The sequence below is a fragment of the Salvelinus alpinus genome, chromosome 21, assembly GCF_045679555.1.
Source record: "Salvelinus alpinus chromosome 21, SLU_Salpinus.1, whole genome shotgun sequence".
Lineage (NCBI taxonomy): Eukaryota > Metazoa > Chordata > Actinopteri > Salmoniformes > Salmonidae > Salvelinus > Salvelinus alpinus.
The window spans coordinates 18,567,323-18,583,511 of NC_092106.1; the positions used below are offsets into that span (position 1 = coordinate 18,567,323).

Sequence of the window (16,189 nt, forward strand, 5' to 3'; positions counted from 1 at the left end):
AGAGACAACAGTGGACTAATGATGATTGGGGAAAGAGCAGTTAAGGTATGATAATCACTGGGAACCAATGTCTGCATTCTAAATGATTCCCCATAGGGCTCTGGTCAATAGTAGTGCACTATAAAGGGAATAGGATGCCATTTGGACAATGTGTTGAGCAGAAGGTGGGTTATCTCATAGTGTTATTACAGTTAAGGATGTGTGGAACATCCTACAGTTAAACAGTGTTACATTCTGGTCCCACACTTCTAGCATGACCACACAGAGAGCGGCTACATTAAGGAATGTTTACAGGCGCATTCTTCTGCCTCATTATTTCAACTGGCAGTGCTGTAGAGCAGGGGCTGATGGGGGCTGAGGTTGCTGGCACATGTCAGGATGGATTCTTTTTAACAGTCAACTTCTGGATATGGAGTCAATTTGCTGTTCGGCAGTTGAGATGTTTTAGGCCAGCCTATACAGTATATATAACACATACTGTAGGACAGGCTTATTCTGCCATGAACACAGAACCCAATATGCCTGCAATAACATATCCTTGTAAAGATCGTCTAATGGAGGAGACCAAAACGCAGCGTGGTAAGTGTTCATATTATAATTTAATTCAAAACTGAACACTAAACAAAATAACAACGAGAGTGAACGAAAACAAAACAGTTCTGTTAGGTGAAGACACACAAAACAGAAAACAACTACCCACAAAACCCATGTGGGCAAGAGCTAGACAACTGCCTCTGATTGAGAACCACACCCGGCCAACCAACAAAGAAATACAAAACATAGAACACAGAACATAGAATGCCCACCCCAACTCACGCCCTGACCAAACCAAAATAGAGACATAAAAAGGATCTCTAAGGTCAGGACGTGACACTCCTCCTATACGCATCCCAACACTAACACGTTATCAACATACCTCAGTACAGTTGGCTATTATTTGACTTTTCCCTGGTATGGTTTCTTTGTTCTTTTGATCTATAGAGTCTCTGTCTCTCAGTCTGGATGGATGGATGGACGGAGGGATGGATGGATGGATAGATGGATGGACAGACGGATGGAGGGACGGAGGGATGGATGGATGGAGGGACGGAGGGAGGGATGGATGGATGGATAGATGGATGGACGGACGGATGGAGGGACGGAGGGATGGATGGAGGGACGGAGGGATGGATGGATGGATGGAGGGACGGAGGGAGGGAGGGAAGGTTTAACACATATTTGCTTTAGGGAGGAGGGGATGGATATCCTGAGCAGAAATGCTTCCTCACCCCCAGTGTGTTCCACAGTACCACTGCCAACTGCCTGGCACATGTGCTAGAGGACTACAACTAGCTGTTAGAACAGAAGGCTTGGCATGCAGTCCTTAGCCAAGCCAGTCTCTCCCTGTCCCAGCACCTCAGAGGAGGAGGAAAAGGATGAGTAAGAGGAGCAGGGGGGAGGATGAGCACAGTGAATCAACCCTGTCTTTTCATCAAGGTCAAACACAAGAGTCTCTGTCTGTAAAGCCAGAGCACAACACTGTGAGAAAGTTTCCTGATACTCACCTGCAGTCTGACCTCACTCTGTGGTCATTTACACCCCATCCCCAACCCCGGGACTCTTAATTGGTTAATTCACCTCCAAGGCTGGCTGAGGCCCAGGGGGAGGTGTGCTGACCTCTCCCCCAGCCAGGGCTCAGTATCCTGGGCCAGCAGATCTCACCTGCTCCCCTCCACAGCTCACCACTCTGGAGATACACTTCTGAAGTGGAACCCTGCAATTCGATCGCAGGGAGGAGGAATGGAGGGGATACTATAGGGTGTGGGAAAAGGAAATGCGGAAGAGATAAGAAGGAAAGTTAAGTAGAAAGGGAAGAGAAGAGAGCAGAGAGGGAGAGGGGGAGAGAGAGAGAGGGAGAAAAAGGGAGGGAGAGGGGGGAATAAAGGGGATCCTTCCCTACCTCCCATCCTTCCTCCCTCTCTCCATTCCTTCACCCCACACAGAGGAGAGGAGAAACAGAGCAGACGGAGGAGGAAGGTTCCACAGCTGGATCCAGCCGCTGACTCTGAGATTTGGTCCCGGCTGTCCCTCTGGGGATACCTCTCTGGTTTCTTTGTCTCTTCTCTTCTCCTCTCTTCTTTTCTCTTTCACAGCCTTGATTCACATCCTTCTACAGATACTGCAGCTGGGCAGACTAAAATTCTTAACTCAAATTCTGTGAATTAATTTGGACCTGGCGGGTTTCAAGCTTGCCGTGCTGTGTGAAGACAACCCTTTAAGTCTACTAGGCCGCAGCAGACACTAGTGGAGCCACGATTCCAATATTGGCTGGGCCAGAGAAATGTGTGGCCACGAAGAAACATATTTTTCTAATGATTGACATTTTTCAAATCGCGATACGAATAGGCTGAAGGGATCCACAAGAAAACGACAGGAAGTTCATCTCAGTATCAGATCAATGAACCAAATATACACAGAGAATCAGTGAAACAAAATCTATTTGATTGATTCTCATCGGGCCTTTTGGTCGGGAGTAGGACAGGCTGCTACGCGAGTGATGAGCAAGATCCACCTGTTAAGAAACATTTTCTGATCAGCTAATATATGAGCAATCTAGAATAAAGATGATCATTAGCACTCACCTCAACTTAGCTAACATTTCCCAGCCTGGACCCAAATATCCCAAAGGAGATTCAGTCAAAACTAAAATCTGACATTGATTGATTTATCAAGACGAGTCCCAAAGCAGCACAATGGCGCTGTCCCAATCAAAACGGTGCTGAGATAATCATCTAGGTGACCACTCACGACTATTGCTTTAAATTAGTAGCTTATACTGTATATGACTTCTGGTGTTTCAGTAAGCAACAATTTCATACATGCCTTCAATTGCATTAGCCTACTTTATCCCAATATTTTCGTCGATCAGTCGATCATAACGAAGGTGAGTTTTCCTCTGCTATTTCTAGGCCCAATGGCTGTTTCATCGTCTCCTCACTCAACTGCCGCCTGCCTCCGCCATATCGTTCTCAACACCAGTTTAAGTCAATATACTGTTTTCTAGAAATCTGGCTTTTTTTCGGGTTCGGGCTCATTTAATTTCTGTGGTGTTGGCTTCAGCTCATCGGACTTGAGCAGGACCGGCCTCAAATTTTCAGGCCCGATGAGAACTCTAGTGCAGACTGGCAGACAGACAGATAGACTGGCAGGCAGACAGACTGGCAGGCAGACAGACTGTTCTGTCTAATGAAAACTGACCTCCTGGAGACAGAGAGACAGATAAAAGGGACTGTGCTCAGTGTTGCAGATGTGCATCAGTGTTTATGCTCATTCCAATGCCCCCGCTCCACACCGTTCCGCTCAGCCCAGGACTAATGTTCTCCAGGAAGTATTACATTTGCGAACACATTAAGTAGTACATCCCAGTTTCCTGCAATTTTGTGCTTTCCCTGTAAATACTGTGAAAACTACACAGCCAGTCACCGCAGAGCAGCAAAGTGGTTACCAGGGGAAAGGGGACCAAAAACGGAGTCAGCTAGCCTGTGTGTGTGTGTGTGTCTGTCTGTCTGTCTGTCTGTCTGTCTGTCTGTCTGTCTGTCTGTCTGTCTGTCTGTCTGTCTGTCTGTCTGTCTGTCTGTCTGTCTGTCTGTCTGTCTGTCTGTCTGTCTGTCTGTCTGTCTGTCTGTCTGTTTGTCTGTCTGTCTGTCTGTCTGTCTGTCTGTCTGTCTGTCTGTCTGTCTGTCTGTCTGTCTGTCTGTCTGTCAGCTAGCCTGGGGCTAACCCAGCCTCAAACCAGCCTCACAGGGAGACTAGAGAACACTGACATTAAAACAGACAGCAACACATTTAGATTGTCCCCGGCCCTCTTCAGAAAAAACTACAGTTGGAAAATTGATTATATGGTTCATGTATAAAAATACCACCCTAAAACTGGTCATTTCACTGGTCTTAGTTAAGTAAATCTCACAGTAGACAATACAGTTAGCCCACAGGTTGTATCCTGGGGACAATAGAATATGCAGTACATAAAGCATAAAGCCTACTGGGTTTGAACCCATTTCAGTACAGAGAGAAGAGAAAGAAGAGAAGAGAGAGTGACAGGAGGACTGGGGGAAATTATGGATTGTCCAGGTGTCTTATTCAAAGCCTCCTTGCTTTGGTTTGCTAGACTCCAGGTGCAGTCAGACTTCTGTTTTTGTCTGTGCAGCAGGGAGAGTGAGCCAGGCAGGCTGGAAGTCAAAACGCCTGCTTCCATACAACCCAGTGTCTACGTCAAATGGCACCCTATTCCTGTTACGGTGAAGGGACTCGTGTTCTACCCTCTTGTTGCTTTGAGTCAGTGACTCTTGTCACGGAGGGGAATGTAAATGTTAGCTGGAGACTAAATCCAGCTGGGAGAGGCTGGTCTTTTGTCCCAGCTAAAGAACTGTGACCGAGACATTGAAAACAGAATCTGTGGGTTTGAGGAGGAGTTCAAAAAGTGTTGCAGCACCAACTCAACTACTTAGAAACAGAGACATTGCTTTGAATAAAAGCATCTGCAGATTGCCGAGAAACAAGAAGCTTCTACCGAATCAAATCAGATGTGAGAAACGGAGGTGAAGTGATTGATCTGAGCCTTCAGGGACCATATGGTAGGAGGGCTGAACCTAATGAACCATTTATTGCCTGGCTGGCACTTAACACTACAGTCTGGTTCAACCATCAGGTCTGGTCCTGGCTCTGTGCTCCTGATCCAACCATCAGGTTACAGTCCAGAACCCACTGTGACACTACATTACATCTGTGGCTTTGGGCGAAACACTAATGCTGAGGAACACACTTTGAAATATCAATGGCTCAGTGAAGTGGAGCTCTGATGAACGAATCTCAACGGTATAGTTGTCCCTTAGAATGTCCCACAGATGGTGTGTTTTTATGTTGGCAGGCATGGAGTTCACTGAGACTATCATCTCCTCTCTACTCTTCTCCTCTCCCCTCTCCTCCCCTCCTCTCCTTTCCTATCTTCATCTCCTCTTTCCTCCTCTCTTCTCCTCTCTTATCCTCCTTTCCTGTCTTCCAAATCAGTGGAATGAGTGACATTTCTAATCATCCTGAACCAAAAATATTCATTGGAAAATCCTCTGTGCAACGAAGCAGATAGATGTAAGGCTAGCTAGTACGTTTCCTATTCAACATCACTGTGAGCTTTGTCTATCAAACCACACCAATCAGAGTCAAGGGATGAGACATGGCAGGCCAGCCAGTATCAGTGATGTCTTTTCAAGGCCAGGTCGAGTGAGAGGGGAGGCCTGGGAGTTCACTCTGACGGACGGGTGCCAAAGCACGGTTCAGACAGGAACCCTTTCTGGCTGCAGAGGAAAATGATAAACTCACAGGTTTGACTCTCAGCTCAGCGCCAATCTAACAGACAAAACTCCAAAAAAGTATATATATTATCTCGCAGCAATCAGTGGTCTTCTCTGGTTGCCATGGGGTTCCTGAAGGAGGCCCTTGCAATGACAGACCATTCTCTCCCTGACTATGGGGGTGGTGGGTTAAACTGCCGAGGTGGTGATGGGTATAGCCTGACCTCACACCCAGCTAATGAGGTCTGAAGGGAGATCAGATTAAGGTTGGGGTGGAGGGAGAGATGGAGGCCAGGAGGTGAAAAAGACAAGGAGGGAGGGAGGCAGGCGATGGTGAGAATGAGGATGGAGAGAGTGGGGGGTGGAGGAAGAGAGGGAGGGATAGATGGGGGAAGGGACGGAGTGCAACAGGAGGAGAGACAGACGAGGAAGCCCCCCCCTGCCTGTGTCACCTCCGCCAACTGTGCCAGCGGCTGGCGCTCGTTGGGCCTCATTTCCCCTCGCGCTGCCAGGGGACCCCCTCTCGTCTTACCGCTGGAGCCATACCAACCCCCCAAAAACACACAGACAGAGGGCCGATTCATACCCCTACATAGAGACAGAGAGATAGAGAGAGAAAGAGAGAGAGAGGCAGAGAGAGGAGAGAGAGAGATAGTTTATTTCACTTTTGTTTATTATCTATTTCACTTGCTTTGGCGATGTAAACATATGTTTCCCATGCCAATAAAGCCCCTTAAGGAGAGGAGAGGCGAGAAGAGAGAGAGGGAGAGAGAGAGAGGAGAGAGAGAGAGGAGGAGAGAAAAGGTGAGAGAGAGAGAAGGAGAGGGAGAGAGAGAGAAGGACAAAGAGAGAGAGGGAGCTAGAGAGAGCTAGAGAGAGAGAGGAGAGATTGCTTGAGAGTGTGAGAGAGAGAGAGAGAGAGAGAGAGAGAGGGGAGTGAGCGCTAGAGAGAGAGAGAGGAGAAGGATAAGGAGAGAGTGCTAGAGAGAGAGAGAGACAGAGGAGAAGGAGAGAGATAGAAGGAGAGAGATAGAGAGATCGAGCGAGAGAGAGGAGAAGGAGAGAGAGAGAGAAGAGAAGGAGACAGAGAGAGGAGAAGGAGTGAGTGCTAGAGAGAGAGATACAATAGAAAGGCGATGTGCTTCTTGTGAAGTACTGGTTATTTACCAACAGAATCAGTCATAAATAAACATGAAAGACGCATCAGATAAAGCAGCTCTCTGTCAAACACAAACTACATAACAGCGGACTCTGTTCAGAGCTCAATGAATTTGAGTAAACAGAGATGGCACCATATTCCCTATATATAGTGTATTACTTTTGACCAGGACCGATAGGGAATATATAGGGACTAGGGTCCCATTGGGACACAACCTTGGTCCAGATTAATGATGTACTCAAGACTCAAAGGCTAACAAGCACCCATCCACTTTTACCTCCCTCCATTCAATTCATTAAGAAAGGGAATCTTGACCAAATGTACTAATTCTGCAGCTGCCAAAACTGAAAGAGCTCTTTTCTACTTCTATTAAGTCTCCAGTGTAGAGTAGAGCTGCCCCCCACTGCCCAGGCTCATGTCCTGTCTGAGAGAGAGTCCTGTGAATAGACCATGGTCACAGTGAAGAGTCCTCCACAAACACACACCTCCTGCTGTAGGGGAATACAGTGCCACTGTTGCTCCCATTCTGCAGCCCTTTCTTTCTGCCACTACAGTGTGTGTGTGTGTGTGTGTGTGTGTGTGTGTGTGTGTGTGTGTGTGTGTGTGTGTGTGTGTGTGTGTGTGTGTGTGTGTGTGTGTGTGTGTGTGTGTGTGTGTGTGTGTGTGTGTGTGTGTGTGTGTGTGTGTGTGTGTGTGTGTGTGTGTGTGTGTCCTAGCCTGACTGATAATGTTCCATTATGGAATACAAGGCTGACTGATAATGTTCCATTATGGAATACAAGGCTGACTGGTAATGTTCCGTTATGGAATACAAGGCTGACTGATAATGTTCCATTATGGAATACAAGGCTGACTGATAATGTTCCATTATGGAATACAAGGCTGACTGATAATGTTCCATTATGGAATACAAGGATGACTGATAATGTTACATTATGGAATACAAGGCTATCATGACGTTGGCCTGTTGGGGGAGGTTTATGACCCCCATAAATACCTTTCCCCTTTTTCTCTCTCTACTTTATAGAGTTGACTCTTGTAAAGCCTCTGTAACATAGAGAGTCTGGTAACATCAAAAGGTGGGAAACGGAACCAAATTTTGGTAATCTAACCAGTTGAAAATATGCGTTGGTACTTAATGAATATGATCTCAGATCAGTTGTTGTCTGAGACATTAGTACTAATGACAGGATGACATAAACTGTATCTTGGAAAGTCGACACATTCTAGTTATCAGATTCACATGGAATTGTTGTGCAATTTAAATGTTTACATATGAAACTATTTGTGAAAAGATTAAATGTAATTTTAGCTTCTTAAATGAGAGAACGGTTTGTCATAGAGAAATTGCTCACTCAGCCATGCCCAAGTGAACAGACATTGGTTGTAAACTATGAAACACGCCCTTCTCTTCACCCGGATATAAGCCCGTTGACGAAATTCCAACTTGGTGTTCCAAGTACGAAAGGACGGCGGTCCCCACGTTGAAAGGGCTAAGACAAGAACCTAACGAAATTAGCATTGAATTTCAATGTGAAGATGACGGTCAACACGCCGAAAGGATGACTTTCGACTATACCAGCCAGAATATAGCATGAGCTTAAAGTATGGCAACTTGGTGTGAACTTTGAACTCTTATTCACTAAAGAAGTGATACCTCCTAGCCGATTGAGTTAGCCGCAGCAACGGTAAACGTGGGCTAGGAGAGGACGGACAGAGTATCCATTCTACCACGCTCCAGTTCACCACTAGACATTCTTCAGAGGACAAGAGATCCATGCTGGACAACCCAGCATTCTATCTACGACCAATCTACCGAAGCGCAGCTCAGAGTATATTATTATTGCATTTTCCTTTTTCAAATGGGTGGTTATTTAGAAGGCATAAGATACTGTATTTACAATAGCATAGCTGCCTACGGCCCGATAGAGACACAAAATCATTTTGTTCCTCAGTCTTCCCGCTCTTTCATTCAAAACCCAACCCCCTTTCATTGTGTAACCAGCCATCATATCTGTTCCGTCCGCAAGGGACGTTTTTCTTTATGACATAATTTGTAATTCATGAATGATCCATTCTGTGTAGATGTAATTCTGTAGTGTAGGGGGCAGTATTTTCGTTTTTGGCTAAAATACGTACCCATTTGAAACTGCCTATTTCTCAGCCCCCGAAACTAGAATATGCATATAATTGTCAGATTAGGATAGAAAACACTCTAAAGTTTCCCAAACTGTCAAGATTTTGTCTGTGAGTTTAACAGAACTGATATTGCAGGCTAAAACCTAAGGAAAATCCAATCAGGAAGTGCCTCTGTTTTTGAAACCTCTCTGTTCTTATGCATCCCTATTACCCATTAAAAGGGATATCAACCAGATTCCTTTTTCTATGGCTTCCCTAAGGTGTCAACAGCCTTTAGACATAGTTTCAGGCTTTTATTTTGAAAAATGAGCGAGAACGATCACATTGCGTAAGTGGATAGGTGGGGGCTCTCAGAGTGAGTTGTGCGCAACAGAGAAAGGCGGCCATTGTTACTCCCGGTCCTAGTGAAAAACCAACACTCCCGGTTGATATATTATCGAATAGATATTTGAAAAACAACCTGAGGATTGATTATAAAAAACGTTTGACATGTTTCTGTGGACATTATGGATATTATCTGGAATTTTAGTCTGCGTTGTCGTGAACGCTTTTTCCTGTGGATTTCTCAGCATAACGCGCGAAACGAACGGAGGTATTTGGATATAAAAATATCTTTATGGAACAAAAGGAACATTTGTTGTCTAACTGGGAGTCTTGTGAGTGAAAACATCCGAAGATCATCAAAGGTAAACGATTAATTTGATTGCTTTTCTGATTTTCGTGACCAAGTTACCTGATGCTAAGTGTACTTAATGTTTTGTCGAGCGATCGATAAACTTACACAAACGCTTGTATTGCTTTCGCTGTAAAGCATAATTTCCAAATCTGAGACGACAGGTGCATTAACAAAAGGCTAAGCTGTGTTTTGCAATATTGCACTTGTGATTTCATGAATATGAATATTTTCTCGTAATATTATTTGACTGTGGCGCTACGCTATTCAGCGTTGCTGATAACAATTATCCCGGATCCGGGATGGGTGGTTCAGCGAGGTTATGACATAATTTGTAATTCATGTATGATCCATTCTGTGTAGATGTAATTCTGTGTGATTATTTAGGTATTTAGTAAATCAATAATTAAACCAAATTTTGTATCGCTGATTCAACTTGTTAGCCAGGGTTCGTAAAGATAACCAAGAATTTACAACTTTCAGATGAGACTGAATAAGGTGACGATTAAATATTGACTGCTATTGAGGTAAAATATTACCAGGTCTATGAGTTTATTCGGAAGATAACAGCTCTATAAACATTCTTTCGTGGTGCCCCGACTTTCTAGTTAATTACATTTACATGATTAGCTTAATCAGGTCATGTTAATTACAGAGAAATTATTTTATAGAATAGCATGTCATATCACTTAATCCGGCATAGCCAAAGACACGACAAGACTGACTGATAATGTTCTGTTATGGAATACAAGGCTGACTGATAATGTTCCATTATGGAATACAAGGCTGACTGATTATGTTCCATTATGAAATACAAGGCTGACTGGTATGTTCCATTATGGAATACAAGGCTGACTGATAATGTTCCATTATGGAATACAAGGCTGACTGATAATGTTCCGTTATGGAATACAAGGCTGACTGATAATGTTCCATTATGGAATACAAGGCTGACTGATAATGTTACATTATGGAATACAAGGCTGACTGATAATGTTCCATTATGGAATACAAGGCTGACTGGTATGTTCCATTATGGAATACAAGGGGATTAAATAAGCATCTGAGATTAACCCACTCATAGGGTATTAACACACATATGAACTGTGTTTCTATCCTATAATGTAAAGCACTTTGAGCTATATAAATCCAATGCATTAATACAAGCAGTGTGTTATGGGCCCTAAATAACACAGACCTACTGTAGGTACTGTATAGCCAATCACTGCATGTTTCACTCTCCAATCACCAACTACCTAATAAAGACAACACAACGTGGATCCCAAATAAACCCTATCCCCTATACAATGCACTACTTTTGTGGAGAGCCCTATGGGCTCTGGTCAAAAATAGTGTACTAAATATGGAATAGGGTGCCATTTGCGACACAGCCACAGTTTAAAGCAGGTACCAATAACGGCATGATGCTTATAGGGGAAAATAAATGGAATGTCATAAAGTGGAGTCCAGTCCATAATGCAGTTCTTGGTCTTTAACATGTTATTCCTCATGTCAATCTCTATTTCCCCTCCGTGAGACGACCTGTTTTCCCCCTATATATCTGACCTATTACATTACCAGATTGATGACTGCTAATAGGTTTAAGACTTGTCACTTTAATTGAGGTGGAAAACTATTATTTTCATTCATGATATTTTTGCACAACACCTAATTATAACTATATAAGTATTCCTCTACTGCAGCAATTGACGCAGAGAGTAAGTGACAACCTCTCTTGGGGAGAGAGAGAGAGAGAGAGAGAGAGAGAGAGAGAGAGAGAGAGAGAGAGAGAGAGAGAGAGAGAGAGAGAGAGAGAGAGAGAGAGAGAGAGAGAGAGAGAGAGAGAGAGAGAGAGAGAGAGAGAGAGAGAGAGAGAGAGAGTGTGTTAAGACTAATCATGAACTGCTGTTAGAGAAACATAGAGGGAACAGAAACCCTAAACCTTACCCACTTCAAAATGCTGGACTGATGATCACAATACCCCTATTGTAATGGCTGTTGGACAGTATTGAGTGTGTGGAAAAATGTGCAATGGGAATTTCTTGCACATAGAGAAAAGGCAGTCGGTTGGTCGTCAGATGTCTCGCTGAGACGCTGGGATGTGGAGCTGACACACACACACATGCACAGACACACACACACACATGCACAGACACACACACACACACACACACACACACACACACACACACACACACACACACACACACACACACACACACACCCAGAGCCAAGCCGTCTGGCCTCACATGGCACGCCAACTACACGTCTACAGCCGCCAAGCAGGACTAAGACAGGCCAGGGAGGCACCACACACACACAGACAAACACACACACGCACACACATACACAGACAGGCCAGAGAGTGGCTGGCTTTGAAGAAGTATTGCATGCTGGGAGCCTGGAGGCTGCTGATGGGGGTAGGAAAAGATGATAGAATAACGTAGAAGTGCTTGACATCATAAATATTCTGACCCATAACCAATTCCAGTACATTATTTCTCTGTACTCATACTTGCTGCCAATAGATGTATAATTGAGATACAGACCTCCCATACAACCACTGCCCCTGTCTCAGCTGTTATTCTTCTGGTGCCCCAGGGCTTGACATGGACTGAAACAGGTGCCGATACTCATGTTGGGTGCTGGTACTGTTTATCTTTAGGTGCAGGACCTCCACAATACGTTTGAGCTAAAATGATATAAGAGGAACAGGAGCTCAAGCAGTAGAAAATGTGAGGTGCCAGTACTCAGACCCTGTGAGCGCCTGCTAAAGTCAAGCACTGGGCCTCCCTCTATTCCCCTCTCTCCCTCTAGTTCCCTCTCTCCCACACTTCCCAGCCTCCATCTCCCCCTCTCCCTTACAAATCTTACTCCCTCTCCCCCTCACCGTTCCCTCTCCCTGGGGCAGTCACTGGGCATAGATCCCGTTTGCACATCACTCAGCCCAGCGGAGAGCTTCCAAACCCTGGCCGTCTCAGCCCCAACCCCTCTCTCTTAAACCCAACCCCGACTCATCCAAACCATGCCCGTCTCAGCCCCGACCCCTCTCTCTTAAACCCAACCCTGACTCATCCAAACCATGGCCGTCTCAGCCCCAACCCCTCTCTCTTAAACCCAACCCCAACTAATCCAAACCCTGGCCGTCTCAGCCCCAGCCCCGACCCCTCTCTCTTAAACCCAACCCCAACTCATCCAAACCATGACCGTCTCAGCCCCGACCCCTCTATCTTAAACCCAACCCCAACTCATCCAAACCATGGCCGTCTCAGCCCCGACCCCTCTCTCTTAAACCCAACCCCGACTCATCCAAACCATGGCCGTCTCAGCCCCAACCCCTCTCTCTTAAACCCAACCCCAACTAATCCAAACCCTGGCCATCTCAGCCCCAGCCCCAACCCAACTCTCTTAAACCCAACCCCAACTCATCCAAACCATGGCCGTCTCAGCCCCAACCCCTCTCTCTTAAACCCAACCCCAACTCATCCAAACCATGGCCGTCTCAGCCCCAACCCCTCTCTCTTAAACCCAACCCCAACTCATCCAAACCATGGCCGTCTCAGCCCCAACCCCTCTCTCTTAAACCCAACCCCAACTCATCCAAACCATGGCCGTCTCAGCCCCAGCCCCGACCCCTCTCTCTTAAACCCAACCCCAACTCATCCAAACCATGGCCGTCTCAGCCACAGCCCCAGCCCCATCTCAGGCACACAGATGCTTGTGAAACAGGAATTAAATGAACAGTTCCCTCTCTCCCCCAGATCTCCTGTATGTTAGAGTGTCTGATTGCTGCAGCAGTAGTAGAAGCTTTGAAGTCTGGAAGAAACAGACACTGATAAAAAGCAGAACACCAAAAAACCAATGATCTTTTTCTCATAACAGACGCAACAACAACCTGAGAAAACGATACCTCTTAATGAGGGTAATTACAGTTTTGACCCCGCAGTGGGATCTGGCCTGGAGGCCCTGTAGCGAATGTGGTGGACCTGTGGTTTGTCAATAGCTTACTTCTTTTCTTGTCTACCATACCCATTTTTTGGGGGTGTCTTTTGTTGATGTTTGACATGTGACATGTCTTTTTGTCAGATGAAGCCCTACCCTGTCCTCCTGCAGCTGAATTAGGTAAATAAAGTGGAAACATCTTTTGTCTTCAGCTGTCAGAGGGGCTTTACACTGTCTCAGTTACCTTGGAAACCTTGGAGAGGTGAAGGAGAGGACAGCCAGAAGAGAAGAGATCCTCCAGCTCTGCAGACACCAGGTAAACGCCTCACTTAGTATGTTTCCAAATGGCACCCTATTAACCATATAGGGTACTATATGTAGTGCACTATAAATAGGGAATAGGGTGCCATTTGGGACACATCCTTAGCCTTTCTCCAACCTAAACTCCCTCACTTCATTTTCTCTACTCTAAACTCTCTTATCCTCTACAATCCAATCTAAACAGATTGAACATTAAAATAACACTTAATGCCTGACAATACTTCAGCAAAATCCACCAAACGATTTTCTATCTGGGTAATATTTCTCCTCTAGGTTATGGTCTCTCCATTTCCCTTAAAAATGTGTTCAGAACTTCAGACCCCTCTCAACCCTCAAGGGTAGTTCTCTTTCCAATATAGTCTTCATTTGGCATTTGGTATTTCCCAGCTCGTATACGAAAAAACTAGCAGCTTGAATACGTACAAGTTACAGATATCGGACTTCACATGATCAAGATGCAGGTGATAAGGCTTTCAATACTTTTAGTATTGAAAGTAAATTCTGTAAATTCTGAAACTTTCGCTTGCGAGATTCACCTGTCGACAGGTTGACTAGAAAAACAGAATATACAATGTCCTACCTGTAGGATGCAGGACCCAGCAGCCGTGTTCTCCTTGATGGATACGTTGTAGAAGTTGCTACCGAACACAGGTTCGTTGTCATTAATATCTTGCAGTACCACATGGACCAGAGCTGTGGAGGACAGGGAAGGCCTCCCTCCGTCTGTAGCCACCACAGTCACACTTGGCCTGGGCTGCGACTCGTAATCCAGCTGGGAGAGCGTGGTGATGATCCCTGTTACTGGGTCGATGGTGAACCACTGGGCCTGGTTCTCATCCTGGCCGGCCTGGCCATCCTGGAGGAGGCTGTATGTGATGTCTCCATTGGGCCCCTGGTCATTGTCTCTAGCCGTGACCTGCAATACGAAGCTCCCTGGGAACACCACCTCAGGTATGGCCTGCCTGTACTCCTGCTGATCAAACAGAGGAGGGTTGTCGTTGACGTCAGTGACTTGTATCGTAAAGGAGGACTCAGCCCTGAGAGGAGGGGTGCCTGCGTCTGTAGCCATCACCCTGAGTTCGTATGTGTCCCTCTCCTCTCGGTCCAGGATCTGGTCCACACACATCAGGTAGATGATGTTGTCCTTGGTGGTCAGGGCAAACTTCCCGTCCCCTCCTTCCAAGGAGACGTTGACATTGGCGTATTCTCCGTAGTCCGGGTCGGTGACGGAGATGCGTGCGACGTACTGGCCAGGCTGGGCGCCCTCGGAGATCTGTGGGGAACCGTCTTCGCTGAGGAAGATGATGGTCATGGTGGGCTGGTTGTCATTGTAGTCCCGGACGTGGATTGTGACGAAGGCGTTGGTAACCTCAGGCTGCGTGGCGTTATCCCTCGCCTGGACCACAAGCTCGTGGACCCTCCGCATCTCAAAGTCCAGCGGCTTGTTGAGCGTGATGACACCCATACGCGAGTCAATAACGAAGTAGTGCTCCGGGTCGCTCTGCCTGCGGTTGATCTCATAGAGAACCAGGCCATTGTCTCCCTGGTCAGCGTCAGAGGCAAAGACTTGGAGGATGTTGCTACCCGGCTGCAGATTCTCTGAGATAATGGCGTGGTAGCGACTCTGGTTGAAGACTGGAGCGTTGTCGTTGATATCTTGAACCATCACATCTAGCACCATCTGACCAGTCCTCTTAGGGGAGCCTCCATCGAACGCCTCCAGGGATAAAGTATAAGACGGTCTGGTCTCACTGTCCAGAAGAGTGTTGACCACCAGGTCCAGATAGAGAACCTGGTTGGATCCTCTCCGGGTCTCTAGGAGGAAAGCCTGGCCAGGGTTCCCATCTTTGATGAGGTATCCCTGGGTAGTCAGTTGGCCCTTGTCCCCATCCACCGCCGGCTCTAGGGGGAACCTGGTTCCCACTGCCGTCATCTCCGGGATCTTGAACGCCGCTCTCCTCCGGGGGAACGTGGGAGCGTGGTCATTGATGTCATTCACCGTGATTGTCACTTCAATGGTCAAGCCCGTCATAGTCACTGCAATGAAGTTGTACCGGTCCCTCAGCTCATGGTCCAACACCTTGGCTGTCTTGATGATGCCCGTGCTCTCATCTATGTCCAGGTCACTCCCCACCCCGGTGCCCTCATGGTCTGATATGAAGTAAAGACTTGCGGTGACGCCAGGCGGTAACCCAGCACTGATGTCCCCTACGATGGTCCCGGCTGGCTGTTCCTCGTCCAGCTGGAGCTCCAGGTTCCCCAGGAGGGTGGAAGAGTGGACGGTGATCAGCTCCAGGAGGATATAGGCCAGCAGCAGGACCCCTCGTTTCCACCGGCCCTCATCCTGCAGCGACCTTGACACAGACCGCCCCAAACCCTTGGCCTCGGTCTTCATTCTGATGGCTTCTTCCTAAACCTGAGAGGGACACAGAGAGATGGAAAATATGTTAGAGTGTGCCGTACTGATCGTTACTTCCTGACAATGTGTGCATCCCATTTGGCACCATATTCACTACATAGTCCACTTCTTTTGACCAGAGTCAGTAGTGTACTATGTAGGAAACAAGGTGCCATTTGGGAGTCAGCCCAAGAAAACCTCTCCGCTGTTTGTCCTGGTCAGGTCATGTA

The 16,189-nt window shown here is 46.5% G+C and overlaps 1 protein-coding gene across 1 annotated transcript in view; it reads right to left on the reverse strand.

Moving 5' to 3' along the window:
* LOC139547959 (protocadherin-16-like) overlaps nt 1–16,189 on the reverse strand; it is a 210,539-nt gene that overhangs the window by 174,307 nt on the left and 20,043 nt on the right. The window contains exon 2 of the mRNA XM_071357191.1: nt 14,142–15,977. Within this exon, the coding sequence (XP_071213292.1) occupies nt 14,142–15,956 (1,815 nt within the window). The 5' untranslated portion in view covers nt 15,957–15,977. The remainder of the gene's footprint in view (nt 1–14,141; nt 15,978–16,189) is intronic.